Source organism: Choristoneura fumiferana, chromosome 7, assembly GCF_025370935.1.
Source record: "Choristoneura fumiferana chromosome 7, NRCan_CFum_1, whole genome shotgun sequence".
Taxonomy (NCBI): domain Eukaryota; kingdom Metazoa; phylum Arthropoda; class Insecta; order Lepidoptera; family Tortricidae; genus Choristoneura; species Choristoneura fumiferana.
In genome coordinates, this window is record NC_133478.1 from 18,818,087 (window position 1) to 18,843,744 (window position 25,658).

Below are 25,658 nucleotides of genomic sequence, written 5' to 3' on the forward strand. Positions count from 1 at the left end.
ATCTAGACCTTCACCGGTAGTTGAGAAATGTAAACGTTAATATCTATTTGCGGCTGACTGTACCTATTTTAAAATAACTGTCGACACCTTTGACTCGTTAAATATGTAATCTATAATAGTAAGTTAATATTACACAACCACAATTTTTTTCCTACTTCTCACTTACGAATCTTCATACACGTCCTATCATTTTGTAACATACGTTTATTAAGTTCTCACTTGGTCAGTTAAAAAATAATAGACGAGTTCAGAACTTGCTGTTATTTTCACACAGTAACTTCCAAAATAATACATTTAAAATTTTAATAACGCTATACTCCGTTTTTTTAGCATCAGAAAGAAGGCAAGCGATCTTGACGTGTATTTTTTTTAAAAACACTTTTGAAAAATAATTCACAGTAAATATGTAACAATTAGCAAGGAAGTATGATCATTTACTTGCTTTTGGTATCTTAAGTAATAGTTTGGTACTGTTTTATAAAAAAAGTTTTTCAATAAAAAGACTCGTCAAGATTTACACTTTTTCTAATGCTAAAAATACGAAGTATGTATAGGTACATAGTTGCGGAACAGTAATTTTGTATGACATCAGAAATGCACCAGTTAACTGTCATTGTAGGCCCATCTGAATTTAAAACCCGTATCTCTCTAAAGTCACTCTGATTACCAAACTATCTTACGTACCTAAGCTTTATATTGCATACAAAAATGCAATGAGGGAGCCGTTTGTGACCACTGTGTCGCTCTTAGGCAGTTGTCTCACCGCCAGCGAGGAAACGATTGGCTATCGACTATTTTCTCGCTCAAGAAACGAACAAAAGATATAAGATCCTGTGTGAGTAAAAGAAACACATATATTAATAGTTGATCGCTGGCTGTTCACACTGTCGGCGAGAACTCGCTCTTACATCTTTTGTCGCAGCGACAAGAGCTATAAAACTCGCTGAGCTAGAGATACTCGCTCAGCAATGTCAGCTAGGCGGCCGCCCCGCACGAGCGAGTCGAGTGGAGCGGGTATTCGCCCGTCGCACTCGAACACTCGCTTACAGCCAGCGACAAAACTACACTCGCTGCTCACTGCTCACCCACTCGTTTCTAGTCACTCGCTCTACTCGCTTCTCGCTCATCGTCGGCGGTGGAACAGACAGGTGCCTAAAATTGAACGCAAGACAATACACCCACTTTATACCTCCGAACAATACTTCGGTATTTTCATGTTTTTTTTCTCTAAGAATACTTATTAAACTGGGCTAATAGCATATCTAATTGAAAATTAAATTCAATCGACTTCTTGGAAGCCATGAGTCAACTTCCAATAGTTTTTCTATCAATAAAAAATGAATTCGTCTCAGATTCTGGCCCTACAACAATGTACTTTTTCGACAGTGGTGACCTTGGACTTCTGAGGCTACATAAACAAGATAGTATCACTTAATGCTGCCAAAGACATCAACATAATTTATAAATTATAAGTTTCATTATAGCACTAACATAGCGTAATAATTGATAATAGTGGATGCAATTTGTCTCAGCGTTTACAGCGTTGAATCGGTTGCGTCCCGGCGCGTACCTAAGGTTGGAAGGACTGTGCTTAACGAATTAGCTTTGGGAGAGATGCGTTCTTACTTCGCGCCACACCTCGAAGATAGTAAAGACGGCATTGACATCCAGAAGTGGTTTATTTAAAAATGGGTATGTTCCTACAAGTCAGTTGCTGGTTACAATTTATTCAAACACCGACAAAAGCTTTGCTTTAATTGTAAGCAAAAAAGTAGAGTCGATAAATTAAAATATTGCTTTTTAACTTCCCTGTCGGTCCAATGCCTAACAAAAAAATATTAAACGGCCCTTTATTTTCAATGATATGTACGTAATCTATTTGAGCATTATCAAATTACCAATTGTACAAAAAACACATACTTCGCCAATCAAACATTAAAGCATTTTGCCATTGCATTATTTCCTTATCATTTTGTATTTATATCGTAAATGATACGACAGATCCAGAAGTTTCTACAAAGTATCCATTTCTATCTAGCCAGTCTATTATGCCATCTTCTTACTTGTCACTATCCATTTTCCAATGGGCTAGTGGAAAGGATACACTGAACACTAAACAAAATAGCAACTTATGCCAAAAGCACAGTCTAGTTCTCCAATATTTATAGAGTCTAACAAACTTTCATAAATATCTAAACCAGGGCCCAATTGTATAAAAAGTACAGCAAATAGTATTAGTAAATTTCCATTAAAAATTCTATTACTATTTACTCGTACTTTGTTATGCAACTGGCCCAGTTTTCTTAAACTTTTACGATGATTAGTGTGATTCTACTCAATGATAAAATCAAGCGCTCACCTTCATCTCTATCGATGCTTTCGTAAGTAATGTTCAAGATGCTTTTGAACCGTAGTATTGGAAATGCTGATCTAAAATACATATTGAAGAACTTGTCTATTTAAAGGCTTACCACTACAGACTTATTATAGTCAATAAAATGTCTGTGGCTTGCATTCTTCTACTTTGATAGGCCAGATAGAAATGCAGGAATCTTCTGAACTATGGCTCACTACGATGTGAGTCCTGGGCTACTACGGAATTTGAAAATCGAAGTTCGTATCGTACCGTTCCTCTCACTCTCGTGCTACTCGTATATATTCGTAACATGCTGAAGCGGGACGGCAAGATGCAAAGCTCGAATTGCACTTGGTAGATAGAGTCTGTCGTATTTAGGTCAGTGGCGGTCGCAGACGAACCGCGAGCAGTCGTGGTCCCGGCTGGCCGCCATCACGTCGCCCAGGTGGTGCGCCACTGTCGCTGCGCCCGCGCCGCCTCGGGAGATCCTGGAAACAGAGACTGCATTGAGAATGAATTAATGGGAACTAGATACTGATTTTCTAGGTCAGAGCTGCAGCACTAACATTAAACCGTAAACAGTTTTATTTAGATTAAATCATTTAAAATACAGTACTAAAAATATTTTTGTATTTTTATTTCAAATTCCATTTTTATGGAAATTTCGTAAAGCCAAAATGGTTACAAACTGAATATATAGAAATATGCACATTAATTTGAAATTACAAAATAAGATTTCATATTTAAATACCAGGTAGCTACCCGTACTATATTTGACATTTCGGATGACCTCCGTAAGACTCGGTACGGATACCTAGGACCTGGGGGATTTAAGTGATAGTCTTCCCCCTGTGCATCTATACCTAATTTTGGTATTATTTAAAATTCATATTATTTAAATTAAATTTTTGGAAATAGCTCTATCGTTACTATCGATGTAAAATATCGTGTTATTTTGTTACTAATAATATCATGATTTCTATAGGTAAATACTCTTTGGTCATGATCTGTAATGATACGTTATCATGGTTTTGCGCTAGTGTCGCCCCTGCAGGCTTTGCCTAATAATATGCCTATATAACGATGGTGTTATAAGTTCATGCCAATGCATGAAAGCGTTAAGTTTAAGCCTTGGCTACCGGACATTTTGGTAATTCGGTGATACTGCTTACAATCTTACTCTGAGCTTGCAAGCAATTAAATTGCTGCCATCCCTATTGCAAGCCTCAAAACTGACAGCTGCCATCGATTTTGCAAGCTTGCATTTCCTCATAGTGAAATTTGTGTAAGATAATAACGTTCGTACAGTATCACCGAATTACCAAGTACCTATCACCAATATGCCAAGGTTTGCCGTAATTTAATAGAAAACTGTTTAATTTTAAAGACACTTATAGTTTAATAAATATTTATGCATTTTTTTCAATGTCTGTCTGTCTTACTGTCTGTGGCATCGTAGCTCTGCGATTTTTCATTAAAATTGGTTTTTGTTCGGGTTATTAAAAATGTGGTCGGTAGTTTCTTAAACTGTTTTATTTCGGTCATTATTTATCAGCAAAAACAATTGAAACGTTGGAACATGGCGGTGCCGGTATTTTAACAAGCTATAAGCCCTTAAAAAGGATCTGGTTAATTTAAAATAATAGCGTAGCAAAAGGTTTATTTCCATTATGGACAGTTTAAACACGCTTCCAAGGCAATTGAGGGCCAATTTGATTTGGCATTTTAAAATATCAACTGCGAATTTTAACTTTAACGTGGACACGTAAGGTTAAAAATGTTAAAATCAAAGACTGTCCCGCGCCATAAGGATTTTATAAATATGATATTAAAGTTAACTTAAAGTTTCGTTTAAGTTTGAACTCAAGAATGCTAGTGGTCGGTGCTGATTATTTATTTTTTGGTGTAACAACTTGTTAAGTAGGTTCCAGGTTGTAATGTCAGGTAATGAGTACCTTTTGGAAGTGTAGGTTCTCAGGATATTATTGTCTTGCGAAGTGTCAAGATTGTTACATATTGTTTATTGAAATATAGTAGGAACAGGTGAACCAGACAAGCAAGTCATAACATAATTAGTCTAGGTGCGGGGGGATTACCTAAAATCCACTGGGTTCATCAAATCAAATAAACGTGCAATTTCAAACACAGCCTTGTTCTCAATTTTCAATATTTTTTCAATACTTATGTATAAACCATGCCCTATTTATTAACTGACTTCTGAAAAGGAGGAGGCTTTCAATTCGACTGAATTTTATTTTTATATATTTTATGATATCGTACCTCAACATGAGCCTACATATGGTTGTCTACCTTACCTACATACTATTGTTATGCTCCTATATTATACTTTCTATTACTCCTGCTGGCATATGTTGAGGCACAAGAAAATTATTTTTACACTTCTCATGCTCTTAAAATGTTACTTTAGTCTCTGAATATCGGGACTAAAGCTCCTTTTTATTCTCTAGGGATAAAGTATTTTTTTTAATTTACATTGGAAACCCCTAAACAGCCAACACGGTGTTTGTGAATGGAGGATTTTTAGGCGTGGAAATAACCTCAAAGTGACAACTGTACAAAAATATAAAAAAAAGGTTTAATTTCGTGAAACACAATTAATGATTACGAATATGAATCTATTCAATTATGTTAAAGATTAATTCATTTTATTATGCACAGCCCAATTAGTTTAAAATAGTTTTCAATCAATCAAGCGACACTTCATAAACAATAAAAGAAAAGAAAAAACCTCGAAACAATTTTTTTTGCTATTTGAATTTTGAACAGATGACCTGTCCATTAGTCGAGCGTACGTTTTTAAAAAGTAATATTTTAATTTTGATCAAAACATCTCGTGTCATTATGGCTTGTTTAAGTCCCTTGTTAAACAATCTACTATTATGGTATTTCATATCATCATCATCATCATCCCAGCCTATATACGTCCCATTGCTGGGCACAGGCCTCCTCTCAGAACAAGAGGGCTTGGGCCATAGATCCCACGCGGGCCCAGTGCGTATTTCATGTTTGATACAATTTTTAAATTGTCAAAACACCAGACTAAACGCCATTACAACATTCGCCATACATAAAACTTCAATCTTTAAAGCCTTGTAAACAACTTAATAATGTTTCGACTACAGGTATTTGACCTCTGATCTTAAGACACCGACAACAAACGATGAAAGTGCTATTTAATGTCCGACAACGCCGATTACGACGACCCGTCGTGTCGTGCCCTTCTGCTCATCGCCCGACACGGGTGGCGCAAGGTGCCTCGTTCATTCGTTACGTAATGGTTGGTTCATTGAGCTTTGGTTGCTTCGGAGGCCGAGAGAAAGATTTGAAGATTGTAAATGTAGATGTAATTAGTTTTTATCTACATCACCAGCCTATAGCTTTTGACTGCTGGAAATAATCTACTCTTAATCCTTTATAGGGCAAGAGCCAATCGGTTGGTCGTGCGACCATAAGTCGTTGTCCATATGAATGATTGTAATCCTAAGATTCAAAATTAATAGTGTGCACATACTGCTATAATCTATTCAAAGCCTAAAGCCAGCGAAACACTAGGGGAAAAATGTCCCACGACATGTTTCGGCGACATGCATGGGCGTATGGGGCGATGGGGGGGGGGGGGGTAGGTTAAATAAAATTTTATAAGCACCTAGTCAAATAAATTAACATAATTATCGACAACAGTACATTTTTTTTATTCGACATGATGGCAAACGAGCAAGTGGGTCTCCTAATGGTAAGAGATCACCACCGCCCTTAAACATCTGCCACACCAGATCATCAGAGTAGGCTACTTTTTATTCCGATATTCTCACGGGATAGATACAGGATAGTCATGAAATTTCACATGATTGTTTTTAATGTAACGTCAAGACAGCCACGATTTAATTTTCGGGAATTCACACGGGAACTTTTAAAAATCCCGAAACTTCATTTCAGCTGCTGGATCTAATGATTTACGTATGCGGCCAAACATTATAGTAGTTAATAAGTATAAAAATGTCACTAATAATTTATGGATTTCATCTGAAAATATATATTTTTTTTAATTAATTTATTTTATTTACCTCTCACTATTGTACCGTTTTTGTCAAACTTAAAACCTAAATGCCTATTGCTTAAAGTGGCTCCGAAGCGGTAACATTTCGTGTGCTCTGCCTACCCCAGTTTGGGACAATTCAGAGGAGGTGGTCCTCAGAGCAAAATGTCCTTATAGGCATTTAGTGCCCCATACAGGCGTGATGTTTGTGTGTTTGTTTGTGTTTTATTTACTCAAGAATTCGTTAGGTCACTAGTGGAATGACTAGATCGCACAAAGACAACACGGCTCATAGTTCACATAGCGCTATTCTTCGACAGATTTGGCTAGCTCACTGCCAGTTCAGCTTAATCCTGTGTGCTATGTTGATTCATTACCTCTACATTACAAGCGAAAAATACGAGTCTTTTCGTTACTCGCTAAAACCACAATACAAGTAATAGGCAGTAGTTCGACTTCATACTAGCGCCCGAATCGACGCACGCACACAGCCAAGCGTCATTTACACGGCCGCTAACCAATTTTCGCAAGACAAAACTACGCAGTGCCACGCCGCGCGCCGCGCAGTCCAGTCGCTAGCTGAGTGCTGTGCCGCGCCGCCCTATTCGCGCTCTATTCGGCCCCGTTATGATTCCGTAACGTGACTATAGCGCTCGGTACTTACTCTATATATCTCTATAAGAATGAGATTTTTTTATGTAATAAAATTCAACAACAAGTCGTTTCGATCTTGCCGCAATAGACGCATTTTTTTTCTATTTTACCAACTTATAATTTAATTTATAAATAAATAATCATAAAATTAACATTATGTTTTATTCCTACACCTAAAACTACACACATATAATAAAAAACTACACACGTCTGTTTTACTTTTTATAGACGCCAACCTTAGCGCAACCGTACGAATACGGCTGAGTCAATCTACTGCCTATTGCTTGTATTATGCACTAAGGTTCGCCGGCATAGGACTAGAGACAACATAGAAAACACTCGCTTGCAGTCGTGGTCGGGCAGTAAAAGCTTCGTGTTCGAACGGCACGATATTGAGCGATCAGCCATCATTGGCCAACAAAACTAACAATGAGATGTTGCGATAAAGCTCGCCGTCAGATGCTGCTGATAGCTATGATCGATGACTCTCTCGAACCTCGTTGCATAAGCGTATGGGAGCTGTGTGTGTGTGTGTGTGTGTGTGGAGGCAAGTGATTATTTATTGTCGTCGACAAGTGCTGAGGTGTGTTTCTACTGAGGCAGAGAAGCAGAATCAACTAATCATAAGATTATGATTGGTTTTTGAGTATTTTTGTTTTTTTTTTCAATTAATTTATTTTTACTTTTACGGTCATCCCGTGAAATCCAACGAAAATACAAACTGAAAAATGGATGCACAGAAAAAACCAGAAAGAGAGACCAGCGCTGGGAATCGAACCCAGGTCCTCAGCATTCCGTGCTGCGTGCTAAACCCCTACGCCACCGCTGGACAGGAGTCTAGACACAAATTTCTCCTATGCACACAAAAAAAAAACAAAAGTAAAAAAATTTGGAGTTGAAATAAAAAATACTCCAAAAAAACCAATCATGATTATTTATTGTCGTCGACAAATGCTGAGGTGTGTTTCTACTGATGCCGAATCAACTAATCATATTAGTTTAAACTCATATTTTAAATTTACATTGTTTGACGACCGGATGGCTAAGTGGTTAGAGAACCTGACTACGAAACTTGAGGTCCCGGGTTCGATTTCCGTCCGGGGCAGATATATGTATGAATAATACGAATGTTTGCTCTCGGGTCTTGGATGTTTAATATGTATTTAAGTATGTGATATTCTATATAACAAGTATGTTTATCCGTTGCCTAGTATCCATAGTATAAGCTTTGCTTAGTTTGGGGCTAGGTAGAGCCGGCTCCCGGGGTAGAGCAAGAGAGGTACTCGCTCCAGGTGCGAAATTGCAAGGGACACCATTTTCCAGTACCCAGTGCAAATTAAATCGTTTACTGGCGTCTTTCGAGAGGCGCAGAAGCGATGTAAACAATCTCGCTCTACCTTGATCAAGGGCTAGAGTCGGCACTGATTGTCAGTTCATAGAAAACTATCATTTTAGGCGTGATTCAGTTTTTAATATCTCTCTGTCAAGCTGTGCATTGTCTGTCACTCAGTCAGTTACGATACTGTTCCATAGGTATGCTTCTTCTTTCAAGTTGCTACGTTCTTGACGGAGTGAAATGTGAGTGTAAAATATATTTATCCTGGCCATCGGCTGAGGATCAGCAGTAACCTTCATCACAACTTTCTTGGGAAAACAGAGTGGTGATTTCCCTTTGTGTACCCCACCGCTGGAGTCTGGAGCTAGTAGTAGCGATAGAGAATGCTGTTGCCCACTCCCACATCTATGAGATAATTCGCTATCAAGGGTTGGTCAAACCTAATCGATCTAATAATTCATAAAAATGACGAATTTAAACTTCTACGTAGTGTCTTTTTTCAACAGTCAATTATTTCGACTTATCGGGTTTCACCAGGGAACCCTCGATATGTAGTTTAACAAACTGGTGCGCGAGGACTCGACTCGAGGACACGAGGGGTTCCGTACCATTATCTATACAACATTAGACATTAGCAAAAGAAACAATAAAAAAAAAACAATTTTGCTGTATGGGAACCCCCTTAAATATTTATGTTATATTAATCTAATTATTTATATTTAAAGTGATTATACAACTAAAGATTCTGTGAATATTTCAAGCGTCTACCTGTTGCCGTTATAAAAATAATCACGTTTGTTGTATGGGAGTCACCCTTAAATAATTTTATTTTATTCTGTTTTTAGTATTTGTTGTTACAGCGGCCACAAAAAAACAGTAATACAAAATCTATTAAAAATTCAAGTGTCTAACTGTAACGACTCAAGAGAGATAGAGCCTTGTGACAGACAGACAGCGGAGTCTCAGTAGGGCTCCGTTGGCACCCTTTGGGTACGGAACCCTAAAAAGGCTATTTTTTGAAGCAGTAAAAATTCCGTCAAGTTCAAATGCTCAAAGTCAAAGATCAAGGTAAAAGCTGTGTTTTTGTCAACGTGTCGTAAAGCGTTGTTTACACGTGCGCGCGCGCCGTTGCGCCGACCACTTTCACCGGCTGTGACGTAACAGATGTTATGTTACCGACGCAGTGCACTGATTTTAACAGTACGGTGTTATGTTTTTAACTAATCGTTTATTTTTTGATATAAAAATTCGGTGAGACTTCACTTGGTTAGTTAAGTACTAAAAACCGATCAATACGATCTAATCACGCGCAGTATTGGGTTCTGTTCCGTACTATTAAATATGCAACAAATATTTAGTATTACTAGATTACAACTAAGTTTTGATAGACTTTTACTCGTAAAGCTTACTTAATAGTAATAAGTTTACTTTTAAATACATAATATGTACTAGTAAGTGTACTATCATGTTTTTTTAAATTTAGGTACGACGCAAAAAGAGGGTGTTATAAGTTTGATGCCAAATATCTCTTTGTCGGTTTGTCAGCCTGCCTGTTTAATCGTAGCTCTCAAACTGATGAACCGATTTCGATGAGGTTTATTTAAGCGATAGCGAGTTTCCTTGTAGTGGTTACATTCACATAGCTCAATCCATCATCCATCAGCCCAGCCTATATACGTCCCACTGCAGGGCACAGGCCTCCCCTCAGAATGACATAGCTCAATGTTACAATAAAATCGGTTCAGTTTTAGGCAATTTTCAGATGATTCAATCTTTTCGTTTAGCTTGTGGAGGGGAGGGACTCTTGCCTCCAACAAAAATTATCACTTTAAAGCCGCGATATTTTGCAAACGGATCCTTAAATCGACAAACTGATAATTTAGTCCACTGATTGAGTGTAGTTGTAGCACTGTTTACAATCTGTGCGCTGGAGCGCCGCCATGTTTTTTTGGCGGCAAGCCGTCTGACCTGCATCGGCAGGTCTGTTTGTAGTCTTTTTTTCGTTTAGATTAAGTGACGCAACGGACGGCATTGATTGTTCGGAGATTGAGTTGGATGTTGTCATTGTATCCCACGTTGTATGTTGAGTGACGACAGTTTAACTTTGAGACGATGTTATATGAAAGTCGTTAGGTTTAACTCCGCTGTAGTATGGCAATTTGCCACTCAGTGTTTAGCAGTAATACAATATATGCGTGCTGGATGTTTTGTCAGGGTTGTTAACCCGGCTCGCATCCACATGTGTACATTTATGAAGGTTGAGGTGACGAAGATTCAGTGTAAAGTTAACGTTATGGCCAGATTTGGGATGTGCCCTGCATGGAACGAGTGACGCTTAAAGCATATTGCTTGTGTCAGCGACAATCATGATGTATATAATCTAAGGTTTACTTAAAAAAGGGTTCTTGCTCTCTTTACGCACAACTACGGCTATCGTATTATTGACCACCACGTACAATCACCTAATATATTACATGGCGACCTTGCCAAGATTGTCCGTTCCGTGCCCAAGGGCATCGCCAGCCGCTGGTCCAGGATATGGAGAATGAGAAAAGTATGAATTTTAGGTAAAGGCGAGAGCACACGAAGCTTTTCACTTGAAGTACGAGCTATCTACGGCGATTGTAATAACTTTGGTTTGGTTGCTTTACATTTGGCAACATTTTTAGAATCTGCCCCTCCCTGTCCCCCTTGGGGACGCCCTTGGCGTGCCCGGTTTATAGGACGGACCCATCTCTTCCCGTGGGTGTCATTAAAGGCGACAAGGGACCTAATGTGAGAGAGGCAGCAACGTTATCTACAGGCGAAGTTAAAAGAAGAACACGGTGTGTAAAACTTGAATGTAGGTATACCAACAACAGGTTATAACTACGTTTCCCTGTCAACAACTATTAAGGTTTTCCCTCAAATTGCAAAATATACAAGCGATCATTAAGTTGCAATGGTATGTCAGCGGCATACGTCAGAGCCTATGGAAAGAGCGCATCTCGAAGGCAAAGGTGTGTCGCCACTTTACGTGATTGAAAGGAAAGTGAAACACGAAGTATGCTGTGTAGTCTGCTACATTCCCAAGGTCTTGCGACAGGCAAGGAGCACCGTCTTGGATCTTATGATTCTTTTTTGTCGCAAAGTTTGATTTAACCTGACCTAACCTAACTTTGTTTAACAGATGTAATGTTGTTCTTAAGACCTAGACGTGGGTCAGTCCTTACTGCTTAAACACTTGGAATCACATTTTTTTATTCGAATGGATGGCAAACGAGCAAGTGGGTCTCCTGATGGTAAGAGATCACCACCGCCCATAAACATCTGCAACACCAGGGGTATTGCAGATGCGTTGCCAACCTAGAGGCCTAAGATGGGATACCTCAAGTGCCAGTAATTTCACCGGCTGTCTTACTCTCCACGCCGAAACAAAAGATAGATTTTCTTTTTCTTTCTCATTTGAACCTTCAGGAAAACGAAGAAAAACGTGGAGCTTCGAGCGACATTAACATTCTGTTTTATACTGTACAGAGATGTACTTAGATTGATGTTATTAGGTATATCAAGAAAACGAAATAAATATCAAAATAGGAGCCAAAACGGTCAATATGAATAAAATGATTACAGGTATTATTAGCGAAGAAGTAGAGTAACTGACGACGTCGGAAGGTAATTATACTATAAGTATACTATCAATTAAAAACAGCGAAACTTCCTAATCCGGTCCTTACGTAGCGTGACGTTACCTGCATGCGCGTGAACGAGTCTATATACATATATAGTAGTAGTATAGTGTTGACCAAGAATTTATTTTTCTCAAAAATTACCGTAAATGTCGTCGTTGACCTACATATCAGGCATTGTTGAGGGCCAATCAAAAATTAAAAACAAAATGCTGGAGCGCTAAACATTTCAGCAATATTGCATATCTACTAACTCCACTATCAATTACATTACCGATACTACTTTTTACAGCAAATGGAAAAAAGACAGCGTTTCCGTCTGCAATAGCATGAGGTGTCGGCTTTTCGTTGTTGGTTTAAATTTACTTATTTACATTATAGTAGATTGTACAACAAGAGCATAGTCTACTACATTTTACCCAAGACGTTCATATAGCCACCCGAGCCCGTATGGTGAGGGTGGATAGACACGTCGAGGGGAAATTGGGTTTAATGCTCGAGGTTTACACTTTGCTTTTCGCTTCGATGGCGAGGAAACGAAATAGCAACAGTGGAAACAATTGTTCAATTACTATGTACATTTTATTTTTCATGCATTAGTATATAATTATATTTTTTTTAGTTTATTGCTTTAATTTTGATTGATTTGATTGATTTTATTTATATTAAATTAAAAATTATGAAAAAAATATATAAACTTCTTTGTTTGTGGCTGTTGACACCAGATTACCTTGGTCTTAGACGAAGATTTTATTTTATGCACTAGTGCATAAAAAGTCATTTTATGTCGCCTAGATCCAGCATAAACACGAACTTTACGAGCATGAGAAGTGAACAATATTTTATAATTAGACAGTTATTTTTTTATATTGAAATATATATTATGGAAAATGTAGCGGAAATGTTATGCTGTTTGACATAGAGTTATTACGTGAACATCTTTTATTACCACGTTTCGATTTCCGTTGCTAACTCTAATAAAACTGGCGATGACGGGCTTTCGCTGCGAGCGTGGTAATTAGAGGCAAACGCAAAAAAGACGAGACATATACGCGACAGGCGTGCTCCAGAAACCTAATAAGCATGCGCTATAAGAGTTACTAAGAATACTAAAGAAGGACGAAATTTCTACGTTGTTTAATCTTACTATAATAATGTAAACGACTGTTACTCCTTCCTTCCTAGATAGAATTTATATAAAGATAGCTGGAAGTTTGGAATAAAACAGAGGGTACTTTTCATCTCGGTATTTGCACAAAAAGAAATTTCACTAAAATTTCAACCGATGGGATTACAGAATTTTGAAATTTGTTGTTTTGCAACGAATGTAATTTAATCTAGGTGTGGTTTCGGGAATGTCCATGGAAGTTTTGCGCAAACCCGGGATTAATTTCAAGTGTCATAATAAAGTACACTTAACGGATTATGCATGCGTAGCCACGTGTAAAGGTTAGTTAATGAATATAGTAAGTAGAGGGATACTGTTTGTTTGTAGATATTAGGAGTTAGTATCTGGGATTATCATCAAACGTGGCGACTACTTTCATTATAATTATTTATACAAGCATCTTGTTATAAAATGTGTTATACTTAATGGAGGTTTTTGTGATAGACTCGCGTAGTATCGGAGTACCGTTTGATAACTGTGACATTAGTGTCACGCTTGTGATTGATTAATTTACGGAATGAACTAATTTGCAGCAAGACTGTGACGTTACGGTTAAACTGACCTCTGCCGGCTGCGATATTTTGCCTGTCAAGCAACCTTCATTAAGAGCGTTTATACCTGCTGAGCTGGCAACGTAGCATTTTTGTTAGTTTTTCTCGATTATTCCATAAAAATTGAATGAAAATTAAAAATGTGGTCTGATAGAACTGTTCTTAATATATAAGTTAATGTGTCTACTCCAATAATTATTCGTGATAGACTTTTATATTCTTTAAAAACGAACTAATATAAAAGTCTATCACTAATAATTATTGGAGTAGACACATTAACTTATATATTAAGAACAATTCTATCAGACCACATTTTTATTTTTCATTCAATTTTTATGGAATAATCGAAAAAACTAACAAAAATGCTACGTTGCCAGCTCAGCAGGTATAAACGCTCTTAAATGCGGACAGACTTTCCTAGTGAAACGTTTTTTTATCGAGAGGTACAGTCCGCAGCAGAAGTAGATTTGCAGTTGTGGCACTCAAATGATTTGAACGTTCTCTTAATACCTTGGCAGTAGAGTCGTGTGTAGATAATTTTGAGCACCTTGTCACTGACTGACAGCGCCATCTATTATTTTCTACATAAACTACCACCACGTAACTGCTCATCCACTTCTGCTGCTGACTGTACTATCATCCATATCACTTACGAACTGTCGCACGAAAAGTGGCAGAAAATATGTAGTGCAAAACGACGACAGCAGTATGTAAAGCCATAATTACGGCATGTGCGGGTGCTATAGTATTATATTATCAGTGATGTGGGTATCGAGTGGCGTATATCATCGACTTTCACCGTCGCCACTCACTTTTACACTCGAACATATCGATTACTTGTGCGGTACGTAGATGTCGCGGTGAATCTGCAGTTGTTTATATACCTAGCTGAAGATCTTTAGTTAGAGTCTTTGCAGACCGACTTTTTTAAACGCACCATGGGTGCGAGTGTTGGCTACCAGTCACTGGCAGCCAGCGTTGGCTTGTTATAAGTCTTGTATAAACAGTTTTTCAAGACAAGCCAGCGCCGGCTGCCAGCACTGACGGGTCCTAGAGCGCTGCCTATTTTTAACCCCCGACGCCAAAAAAGGGGTGTTATAAGTTTGACCGCTATGTGTGTCTGTGTCTGTGTGTGTGACCGCGCGTTTTTTATTTGAAAGCAGGTTTTCTAGCAATGGTTTTTGAGCTATTGAACTTTGTAGTGACTGTGGTAGTGACAAAGTATTCCAACTTTTTGTTGGTTAGCTAGGTTAGGTTATTAAAGTCTGTGACTGGTCTGGGGACTGGTGCCAGCGTTACTGGCTTCATCTAAACCTCGCTTAACTGCACAATTAACAAACAAACCACGAGAAAGGCACTAACGTGTTACTTAAACAATAAGCGAAAACAGACATGACACAACCTCGTCCACGTAGAGGTCACTGTTTACTATTCTGCGCGTCAACAATTTGTTTGTAAAGAAAGTTTATGCAACTGGTTTGCTCGTACACTTGGCTCGTTGGCACACCTTGTAGCAATGTGACAAGGCTCACAAATGGTCAGCTTTTGGCAGTTGTGTGCAACTCTGTTGGCAAGTACAGATGCGACCTTTGAAAAGTGAAACGGTCTTACGCAACGCCGAAGACATGTGTTTTAATGGTGCCGTTAATATTTGCCATTTGAAGCCACCGTGCGAAAACCGTGGGAATGTCGGAATTGAGTTTTTAGTGCAACGGCGTAACTGACAGTGTGGGATCTTGTGTGATATTTAGGTGAGGTGCCAAAAAACTTAACTAGTGCTGCATAGCAATGCACATTTTCAGAAAAAAGTAGATAATTACTAACTATAGTTAATTTTTAACGAAATATTTAAAAGTGTCGTATTTGTATCATTTGCTTAGTCTAATTTTTATGCGGCTCCTGTTATAATATCATCAGACAGAACCCAGAGCCGTAGATTTTATTTGAGATGTTTCATTTTATTATTTCCGTATTTTTTTATACTCTCCTGCTTATTGCGAAGGTTGATTTTGGATAGTTCGTTTGATGAATTAGCGATGGCATAAATTTGTCACTACAGTAGATAGCAGATATTTCTAAGCTTATTGTTAACACTTACATTTTAAGTAGTGATTCCATTTTCTTCTCCATGGCAAAGATAGAGTCGGACGACTGTGAGGTAAGGACCCGGCAGAAGGTGAACTTAGCGCACTGCGAGTCGCGCCAGTCGGTCTGCCGCACCAGGTCCATGGCGGCCGCAGTCAGCGATGACGCACTCGGCCGCCCATCTAAATGCTGCAAATCTTCAGGCATATCCTCAGACAGAGACCTCCTGTGTCTCCTCTTTACCCTCTTCAAATCCCTACCCTCGAAGCTAGGGTCTTGATAGAAGCTTAGTGTGTCACGTTTCGACCTGGTCGCTTCGCTGCCATCAGGAGACATGACTACGTAAACGTTTTCACTTGGCATCTTGTAGTTGTCATCGTAGACAGTCTGTCTACTGATGTATTTTCTGTCGATGTCGTAAGGGGCACCAGCTAAAGATCGCTTGTGCTCTTTCTCTAATTCGTCTTTGATGTCGTCCTCGGTAAGACCAGCGCTGCGCATGAGGTTAATATCTAACATTCTACCCATGGCTACTGCGCCTAATCCTAACGCGGCTCCTCCGGCCATTAAGCCCAAAGCTGGTAACATAGCGGGAGCGCCAGAAGCTGCCGCGGCCGCAACGCCAATCTTATCTTGGGCATATCTCTGGGTTTGTAGTGAGTTGGGAGAGTACAGACCTAAGTTATGGGATATCTTATGTGTTGCTTCAACTAATGGATCAAAGATTGGCTGAGTAACTTTTGCAATCGGATCAGTGATAGGTCTGGCCAATTGCTGAACGGTTTGGCTCGCGCTATGTAGGGTGTCCTTCATGGAGTCGGTGAATTTCTTCCACAAGGACGGTTCCGGTACTCGTTTGATGTATCCGTAGCTGTATGGATACCTCGGGCTGGTGTGGCTGTGCTCGTAGTAATTGAATTTGTTGTATTCGTCTTCGTAATATCTGTTGGCGTTGGTGTGGCCCTGTGAGCGCTGCTGGCCGTATCCATCGATGGGTTCCATGGGATATGGGTGAGCGCTCTTGGGTATATTCGTGGTGTAATATTTTACTTTGCGTTCTTTGTTATCGTGGTGTTCTGGATTGTCGCGGGTGACCTTCGCGGGTTGGACACCTAGGTCGGGATGTGCGTATTGCAGCACAGGGTTCCTTACGCTCTCATCGAAACCAGGCTTGGAGTTCTTAGGAGTGTACATTAAGGAATTAGGATAGTTGACTTCGCCGGGATGCTGCAGCATGCGTCTCTGGATGTGGCTCTCGGCGTACTCCATATCTCCGTTGTGTGCGCGGGAGCTGCGGCCACTGAAATAGTCACGCTTCGATTCTTGCTCGTTAATTTGCTTTATGTATTCAATGAGCTTCGAATTGGCGACTTTCGAGTTATCAGCTTTGGTGAAAGGACCGTAGCTAGACTTCAAATAATGATTATCTTTTTTCAGTTTATACGCATATACGGGGTTGTCACTGGTCTGGTAGGGACCGATGCTGTCTCCGGCGTCGAATTTTATGTTGTCAAATTTCGTGAAAGGTCCGTCTTTTGGTTCGAAGTTGTCGTCTTTCGTGAATGGTCCGAAGCTCTGAGCCGGGTCAGCTGCAGCAACGTCAGGGTATACGTCAGCCTCAGGTATAGCCTTAGGCGGAGTGTAGCCTTCTGGGTAAGGAATGAGCTCACCGTTGACGACTCTCGCGTTACGCCACGTCTTCTTATCCGACTCGTCGTCAGGCATTCTCACTCCTTGAATTTCTGGGATTCCATCATCACCAAGAGTCAGGATTGATCTTCCACGCTTATTAAATTTCTCAATAGCCTTTTTCGCGTATACGGGATCAGAACTGATAATTACTGGATCAGGAACTTTAGCAGACCTGCTTTCTCCATCAGAAACTTTTGTGCTGACCACTTCGATATAGACAGGGTTTCTGTCGTTCTTAATGACTGGATTACTAGGATCGAACCTATAATTCTTGATAGGAACTCCGTAGTCCATAAAGCTTGTTGATGTGATATACACCCTTTTGTTTTCGGTTCTCTTTTCGTTGTCGTAAGTAGGGTAGTAACTGGAGGTTTCTGGGTCCGCTTCTGGTTGTTTACCATCCTCTTGAATATGGGATTCAGGGTAGACGGAAACGGGTGACCAATTGCCATACTCCGCTTTTATATCGCTGGGTTCTTCAGTGTTTTTACGATTTAAGTAATAATCGAAGCCAGCTAAGTCGCTGTTCAGTGTTCCGACGAAGTTAAGTTTTCTTTGTCTCTGCTCTCTGTTTTGTTTTTGTTATCATCAGTAACGTTCGTTTTTATTTCTTCTTGGATGGTGGTTGTCGTGGGTGCAAGCGTGGTGTTGGGTTGCGTGGTAGTCTTGTCTTTCTTTTTGACGATGAGTTGTGTCATGTGCCCAGAGCGGGTCCTGATGTTGAGAGTCTGTGTGGAGTCAGGGTTGAGGCTGCGGGAGACCTTCAGCTCGGTGCGGGTGGTGCGCGAGGGCAGGATGGTGGTGCGGACCACCTTTGTGGTGGCGGTGGAGTTGTCGGACTCTGCGCCGGCGCAGCAAGCTGCCAGCAGCCAGAGCACACAGCACGTCCTTATTACGGGAATCATCTGGAACAAGAAAAGTAAAAATTAAAGCTGGATCATTCATCATCATCATCCCAGACTGTATACGTCTGCAACATTATGCTGAGTGGGGCCCAATTTATACTAGGTATTCGATATTATTTATTATTTCCTCCTTATTGTGTTTTTCTGTGTATCATCTATCTCTCTCTCTCTCTCTCATATTAATTTATTTAAAGTCGTTAATGATTTGTTTTTTCAAGATAAAAGTTTTTTCTATGTCAAGTGACACCATTAGTATTTTCTTCTTCCATCGGACGAGTATTCATTTTAGTAGGCACTTATATTAATGTTACTTGTTAATAAACCTTGCAATTATAATTAAACGAAAGTTTAAATATGACGGCACTCAGTATCTCTGAGGATGTCTTTATTAGAAAATAGAGGCGTCAGTGTACGATGGTTTAAACTATCTTCACTTATTTTATATCTCTACTTAGATTTCTAACATAAAACGATAATCTGTTTCATAACAAGTTTATTTACGATTATTTGCCATAAGTTTGGTGAAAGTGATAGGAAATCAGTATTGCAGTGGTTTTTCCTACTAGCATTATATTAGTAGAATTCTATAACGCATTGTCCGACACGTGATCGGTGCGCGTGCGCCGCATCGCGTGATCGAAAACAATGTGGGTGCAAAATAAAGTGGTTAAGTCTGATTACCTACTTTAGTTCATTAATTCATAATAATTTTTTTTCAGTGTATTTGCCCCAATCGGTTATCGAATGGGGATTTCAGGCTTTATCTAGTCTGGTCCTGTAACCACAGTGCTATCCGGTCGTCAAAGATGATGATTCGCAAATGGCACCAGAAACACGTTGTCTTTAAGTGTTCATTGTGTCGTGCGTTCCTCCGGCGGCACATCAAAGCTGCGCCAGCGCCGGTGAAACGCGGGAAACGCGTGACTCAGCGGGAAAATGCTAGTGATAAAAGTGAAACGGAGATCCGTGAGATGACTTGACAGTCTCAGAGTGCGGCTGTTTTTTTAAATTAGGGAAATTAAATTGGATTAAACGGAAATTATAATTATAAATATAGTTTATTATGGCATTTACGGACTTTATGAGCTACTAGCTTTTGCCCGCGGCTTGGCCCGCGTGGAAATCGGTTATTGCGCACTGTTCCCTCGGGAACTATGCATTTTTCCGGGATTAAAAGTAGCCTATGTCACTCTCTGGCCCATAAACTATCTCTATGCCAAAAATCACGTCGAACCGTCGCTCCGTTTCAAAGTCAAAGTCAAAGTTAAAGTCAAAATATCTTTATTAAATTTAGGCTATAACAAGCACGTCATAAAAAAATCTACCACCGGTTCGGAAAAACCTCTGTTGAGAAGAATCCCGCAAGAAACTCGACGAGGTATAATTTTTTAAACAGATTTACAATATTATTAAATGATATATAGGTACATGACAAGTATCGACGATGAAGTTTCGACGTGAAAGACGGACAAACATACAAACACACAAACACACAAACATACACACACACATACACTTTCGCATTTATAATATTAAGAAACGATAATTAACCGTAAATAAAACTTAGCTATAAACTAGACACCTAGTACTAATTACAATAGTATAGATAAATCAATGCTTTATTATAAATTAAAAAGGTACAATTGAAGTTACACTAAACTACTATATAAATAAATAAATAAATAAATATCACGGGACAATTCACACCAATTGACCTAGTCTCAAAGTAAGCTTAGCAAAGCTTGTGTTATGGGCACTAAGCAACGGATAAATATAATTATATAGATAGATACATACTTAAATACATATTAAACACCCAAGACCCGAGTACAAACATTCGAGTTCAAACTATATTATACAATTCCCCCAAGTCTTGTCCCTGAGGAAGAGTGCCCATAAGGCTGGCTGCATTTCCGCGCTGGATCGTGATTCCAATACGTTGGGCGAGAAATGCACCAGCCCTATGGTCATTGGTAATACTAGTACTTAAAATATAATACCAAATTAAACCTAAAAAACCGGCCAAGAGCGTGTCGGACACGCCCAAAATAGGGTTCCGTAGCCATTACGAAAAAATTAAGTAATATTTTTCTAATGATTTCGTATTTTATACGGAATATTCCAAGTTTAGGTATATTTATACCTTAGGCTGCTATTTACTCTTAAACTATTAATAATTCTCAAGAAAACAAAGCCGTTATAGTTTTCCTTGAAAGTTTAATACTTACTGCCATCCTGAATTTTTCAATTTTCTCCACCCACCGGTTTAGATTATAAATGATCGATTTTCTTGAAAATTTGCTCTTTAAAGTTGAATATTTCGCAAACAACTCACTGAACCGCAAAATCGTCTTAAAAAACCCCTTATAGTTTTAAAAGACCTATCCAACGATACCCCACACTATAGGGTTGGGATGAGAAAAAATAAATCACCCCCACTTTACGTCTATGGGAGGTACCCTAAAAAAAATTTTTATTGTACCATTTTGTCGACATAGTTTACATATATATCCGTGCAAAATTACAGCTTTCTAGAATTGATAATCCCTGAGCAAAGCCGCGGACGGATGGACGGACAGACAGACAGACAGACATGGTGAAACTATAAGGGTTCCGTTTTTGCCATTTTGCCTCCGGAACCCTCAAAAGGCCCCCGTTAAGACTTTTAGATTTAACATGGACCTCATAAGAATATGGGGATAAAAGAAGCCTATGTTTTCCAAATATTCAGCTAACTGCATACCAAAAATGTTATTTAATAAAAATTACAAGGAAGATATACGAGTACATAAAGGCATCGTCGAGCATGTAAGAAGCAGAGAGAAGACCAATGTAGGTTAGGTATGCCACCGTATTTTTTTAAACAAATAGTAATTTATTCACTTCGTACATTTATATGCACTATCCATACTAATATTATAACATGTTAGTATCCTTAGTTTTGAATAAATGATGATAATGATATGAAAGTCTAAATCTGGAATCAATGAAATTTTGCTGGGATGTCCTTCAACCACGTAAATTTAGGTAATTCCCGTAGGAATTTAGCAAAGTCCTAGAATTTCAAATCAACTACCGAATCTAAAGGCCGTGAGAAGCTGAGAGTAAAAGTTAGCTTACCAATACCGGGTTTGGCCTGTAATACGAGCAAATAATTAAATAAAACATAGATCATACTCCTCAAACTGAACAACATTCGTTCAGCGACTTTTCAAAATAATTAGTTTTTTTCATTTTTATTACACTTTTAACTTTATTCGAAGAAGCAATGTAAAACAAAATGCTTGATGTTTGTAGCATGACAGGACAGGCGACGTCAGTTGGGTTCTAGGATGGCGTACATTGATAGCAGTATTTTTTTGGGATTCGATTTGTAGCATTCGAAGATGGCGGATGTAGACAATATCTAATTTTGCTATTTCTGTTTCTTTGGCTAGTTGAAGTATAATTTTGATAGTGTTTTATGCGGCGATTTACCTTAACAGTGAACAGTGATCACAAAATCCTATATTACTCTCGTGTCTAACATTTTTTAATGCGCAAGTGGTCTCCACGTGGTTTCTGGAATTTTACTATCAAGTTGCAAAAACTACAATCACCGTACAACGTGCCTCTCAAAGAGAGTTTAACTTGACACTGGCGAAATTGTCCTATTTATTAGAACAGAAAAGCCATATTTTAAAAGAGAAGAAGAAGTAGCAGTATTTAATTTGTATGAAAAAAGGAAAATTCAAAGACTCCATTATTTTTAAAAGTCGCTGAACTAATGTTGTTCACTTTGACGAGGACGATCCATGTTTTAATTTTTTGATCGTATTACAGACCACACCCGGTATAAGTTATGCTCATTTTTATGTTGCGCAATATTCAAGTATTCAACCTAACAACGAAGGAGGGATGACCTCAAGTTTTACGCCTACGCCGTATCACCCTTGGAATTAAAACATAGCTTTCATAACACATTGTTATGTTAATAGCTAGTGTTATTTGTCATTGCGTAGATAAAAGAGTTATCAGAGCGTGCCTAATGTTCGGCCGAAGGACTGCTTGATAATGCATGTTTACAAATGATTTGCCTAAATGGCATGGAAACACTGCGTCGAATTGGGATTGTCTAAAAAATATACTCAGCGGCATAAAATTTGGCCCACTCTCAATACAAAACCGTAAACTGCTTCAACTTTGCCCTCTGGCCCCAACATTGTCTGATTCGATTTAGAGTCGATAACTCAGCACCTTTAGGTTTTTAAACTTTAACCCCTCCGTAATAATAATTCCCTTGTAGATAAAAGTTTAAAACCTATAAGAGTGCTAAGTTATCAACTCTAAATCAAATCAGGCAATGTTGGGGCCAGAGGGCAAAGTTGAAGTAGTTTACGGAATTACATATTACTGCATATATTTGAGGGCCAGATTTTTTGCCGCCGGTATACCTATGCATTGAAATACTTTTTCTTGATCTTCGCTTATCATCAAGCTTGATTGTGATCAAACGCAAGTCTGTTGCTGTGTAAAATAAGAAAATAAACTAAATTAACTAAATTATTAGAAATTAACTAAAATAATTTCTTTGCTCACCCGCGACTTTATTGATGAGCTAAGTTTATGCAAGATATGCGTTTTCATGCATTCCTCCACCTCCATACTGTAAGAAACCACACTAATCACAGAAACCCATATATCACCACCACCACACTACACTGACGCGTTTCGAACTTAACCAGAGCTCATCTTCAGACATCACAAACGTACAAACGTACACTATTCTACCAGATGTTAGACCAACACAGATATTAGATGGTGTACGGTTGTGTTGCTCTGAAGATGAGCTCTGGTCTGACTTTCACATGTGCGTTCAAAAGGTATGAATAATTATGACAGCGGCACTGGCGAATTTCCGAAAACGCATATGTGCGTCGATGGCAGTGAATGCGTAAATTGGCGCATGTTTCATTTGTAAACTTTTAGACTGGGCACAATAATAAAGGAAATATAAAAGACCTGGTTTAAATATTATATTATAGTGTAAGCGACCCTCCTTTACATTTCCAGGTTTTCAGTTATTTAACACCTTGTATGTATATCTCTCTCAGGTTTGTAGGTCTAGTCATTTAGGCTGTGCATTGTCTGTAAATCACGTTGCTATTTTAAAGATGTAGAATAACAATTTACCTACGTGCTACTCGTATGTATCTACATTGACTGACTTGCAGCCACTTACATCACTTTGCCGTCATAATCAATCAATTTACATAAGTAAGTGCATCTCACAATCCATTTCTCCGGCATCGGGGTCGTTTCCCGCATTTTCACCGCGTTTCCATTACGATGTAATTGTGTAACTTGCATTCTCACAGTCTCTATTGGAAACGGCGACCTCTTTATGTTACCGCACTGTTTTGTCGCATGAGTAAAGAAACTAACAGAGACTAGGGTTCATTAATTCAGCTGTTTTACGGAGGCTCTTTTCAACTATCGCGAAGTGGATATGCTGCGAAGTGGTAAATAGATCATCATCATCATCATCATCATCATCATCATCATCATCAGCCGGAAGACGTCCACTGCTGAACAAAGGCCTCTCCCTTAGAACGCCACAACATATAGGTTGCCCGCAACTAACTATGATGTCGTCAGTCCACCTGGTGGGAGGCCTGCCAACGCTTTGTCTTCCGGTTCGTGGTCGCCACTTTTCTCTCCCAACGCTTATCTCTGCTTCGAGCGTTGTGGCTCGCCCGTTGCCACTACTTGCATATATTGTGTACAGATTGGTCTAGGTCTATTTTACAACAATTCTGTAAAGTTGTCACTTTCTGGGAAATTACTATTATGTGTTTCATCTATTATTATTTTTAAACTTTATATATTTTGATACGTACCCACCCGGTACAGTTGCTAAATGCCAACCTTCAATAATGAAGTGGCACTATAAGAAGAACACCTTTTCATCGTCAAATTCAAAGTCAAAGTATTTATTGTGTGTTACAAATAATACATTACACAGGTGTCAATACGACATACAATACAATTTAACTTAACGACTATGTAGAATCTAAAGTAATTATAATCATTCTCATGCATTATTAAAATATCGTATTGGAATCAGATTGGTTGACTGTAATAACAGGATTGAATGAACCTTGTCTCTGTTCCGTTTCTTTACTCACGCAGCTTTGTCGAAGTTTCTCATGAATGACAGTTCTATTCTGAGATTATGTATGAGCTAGGCCTTTATTACACACGTAGTTGCTTCATGTCGCTATTATTGACAGATTGAAATAAAAGTGAGTACATCACACACATATCGGCATACATACGCCCCAAATCGGGGCGCAGGCCTCTTCTAAGCATGAGAGAGCTTGGGCTGAGTTACCACGGAGTTACGCGGATTGGTAACTTCACTTACCATTGAATTACTTCTCAGGTTTGTCCGCACATCTCTGGTGGAAACATTCACAACGTTCCACCCTCATTCTCGCTCCGCTCAGCTACCTCGCACAGCTCTAGTGGAAACGCAGCCTTACAATGCGGCCGAAACGTCAACAAACAATATTTTTCTTGATTAAGACCCCGGGTCTATTCGAAGGTGGGGGGGGATAGTGGTAATTAAAACCGTGAAAGCCACTATTTTTGATCTAACCTTACGCATGCATTATTAATATGAAATTATCTTTTAAATAAACAAGTACTTAATTAATTTGATAAGCACGGTGTAAGAGATACATTAGAAACTGCGCGTACGCCGGCGATTCACTTTCCATGGCGGGTCAACGACCGCGCCCACAATCAGCTGCCTACTGAGCTTAATGCTGCTAATTAGACGATATTACATAGATTTAATTATAAATGTGCTTCAGAATCTATACATAGAAGTACATTACCGTACCAAATTTCAAGTTGATGCCATTAATCGTTGAGGAGTTACATCCCGCAAAGACGAGCTTGGTTTGGTTCTCGTGTGAAAAAAGTGTTTTTTTTTTAAATGCAGTTTTGTTTCTTTTTAAAAAACAAGCACCGTAAGATGAGGTTACTTTGCTCCGATATTTGCTCCAAATTTCGTAATCTTTGTTTTATTTGGAAAATGATTATACCATTGATTAGCGATAACCGGCGGTTAAATGTGATGCCGTCTCCGTCTATTCGAACAAAACAAATAGAGACGGCATCACACCTAACCGCCAGTTAA

General features: G+C 38.9%; 1 protein-coding gene across 1 annotated transcript in view; it reads right to left on the reverse strand.

Moving 5' to 3' along the window:
• Positions 1-1,867: 1,867 nt before the first annotated feature.
• The window catches only part of LOC141429818 (uncharacterized), a 37,110-nt gene continuing 13,319 nt past the window's right edge, over positions 1,868-25,658 (reverse strand). The window contains 3 exon segments of the mRNA XM_074090369.1: positions 1,868-2,844; positions 15,889-18,124; positions 18,127-18,472. Coding sequence (XP_073946470.1) covers positions 2,736-2,844; positions 15,889-18,124; positions 18,127-18,472 — 2,691 coding nt within the window. The 3' untranslated portion in view covers positions 1,868-2,735.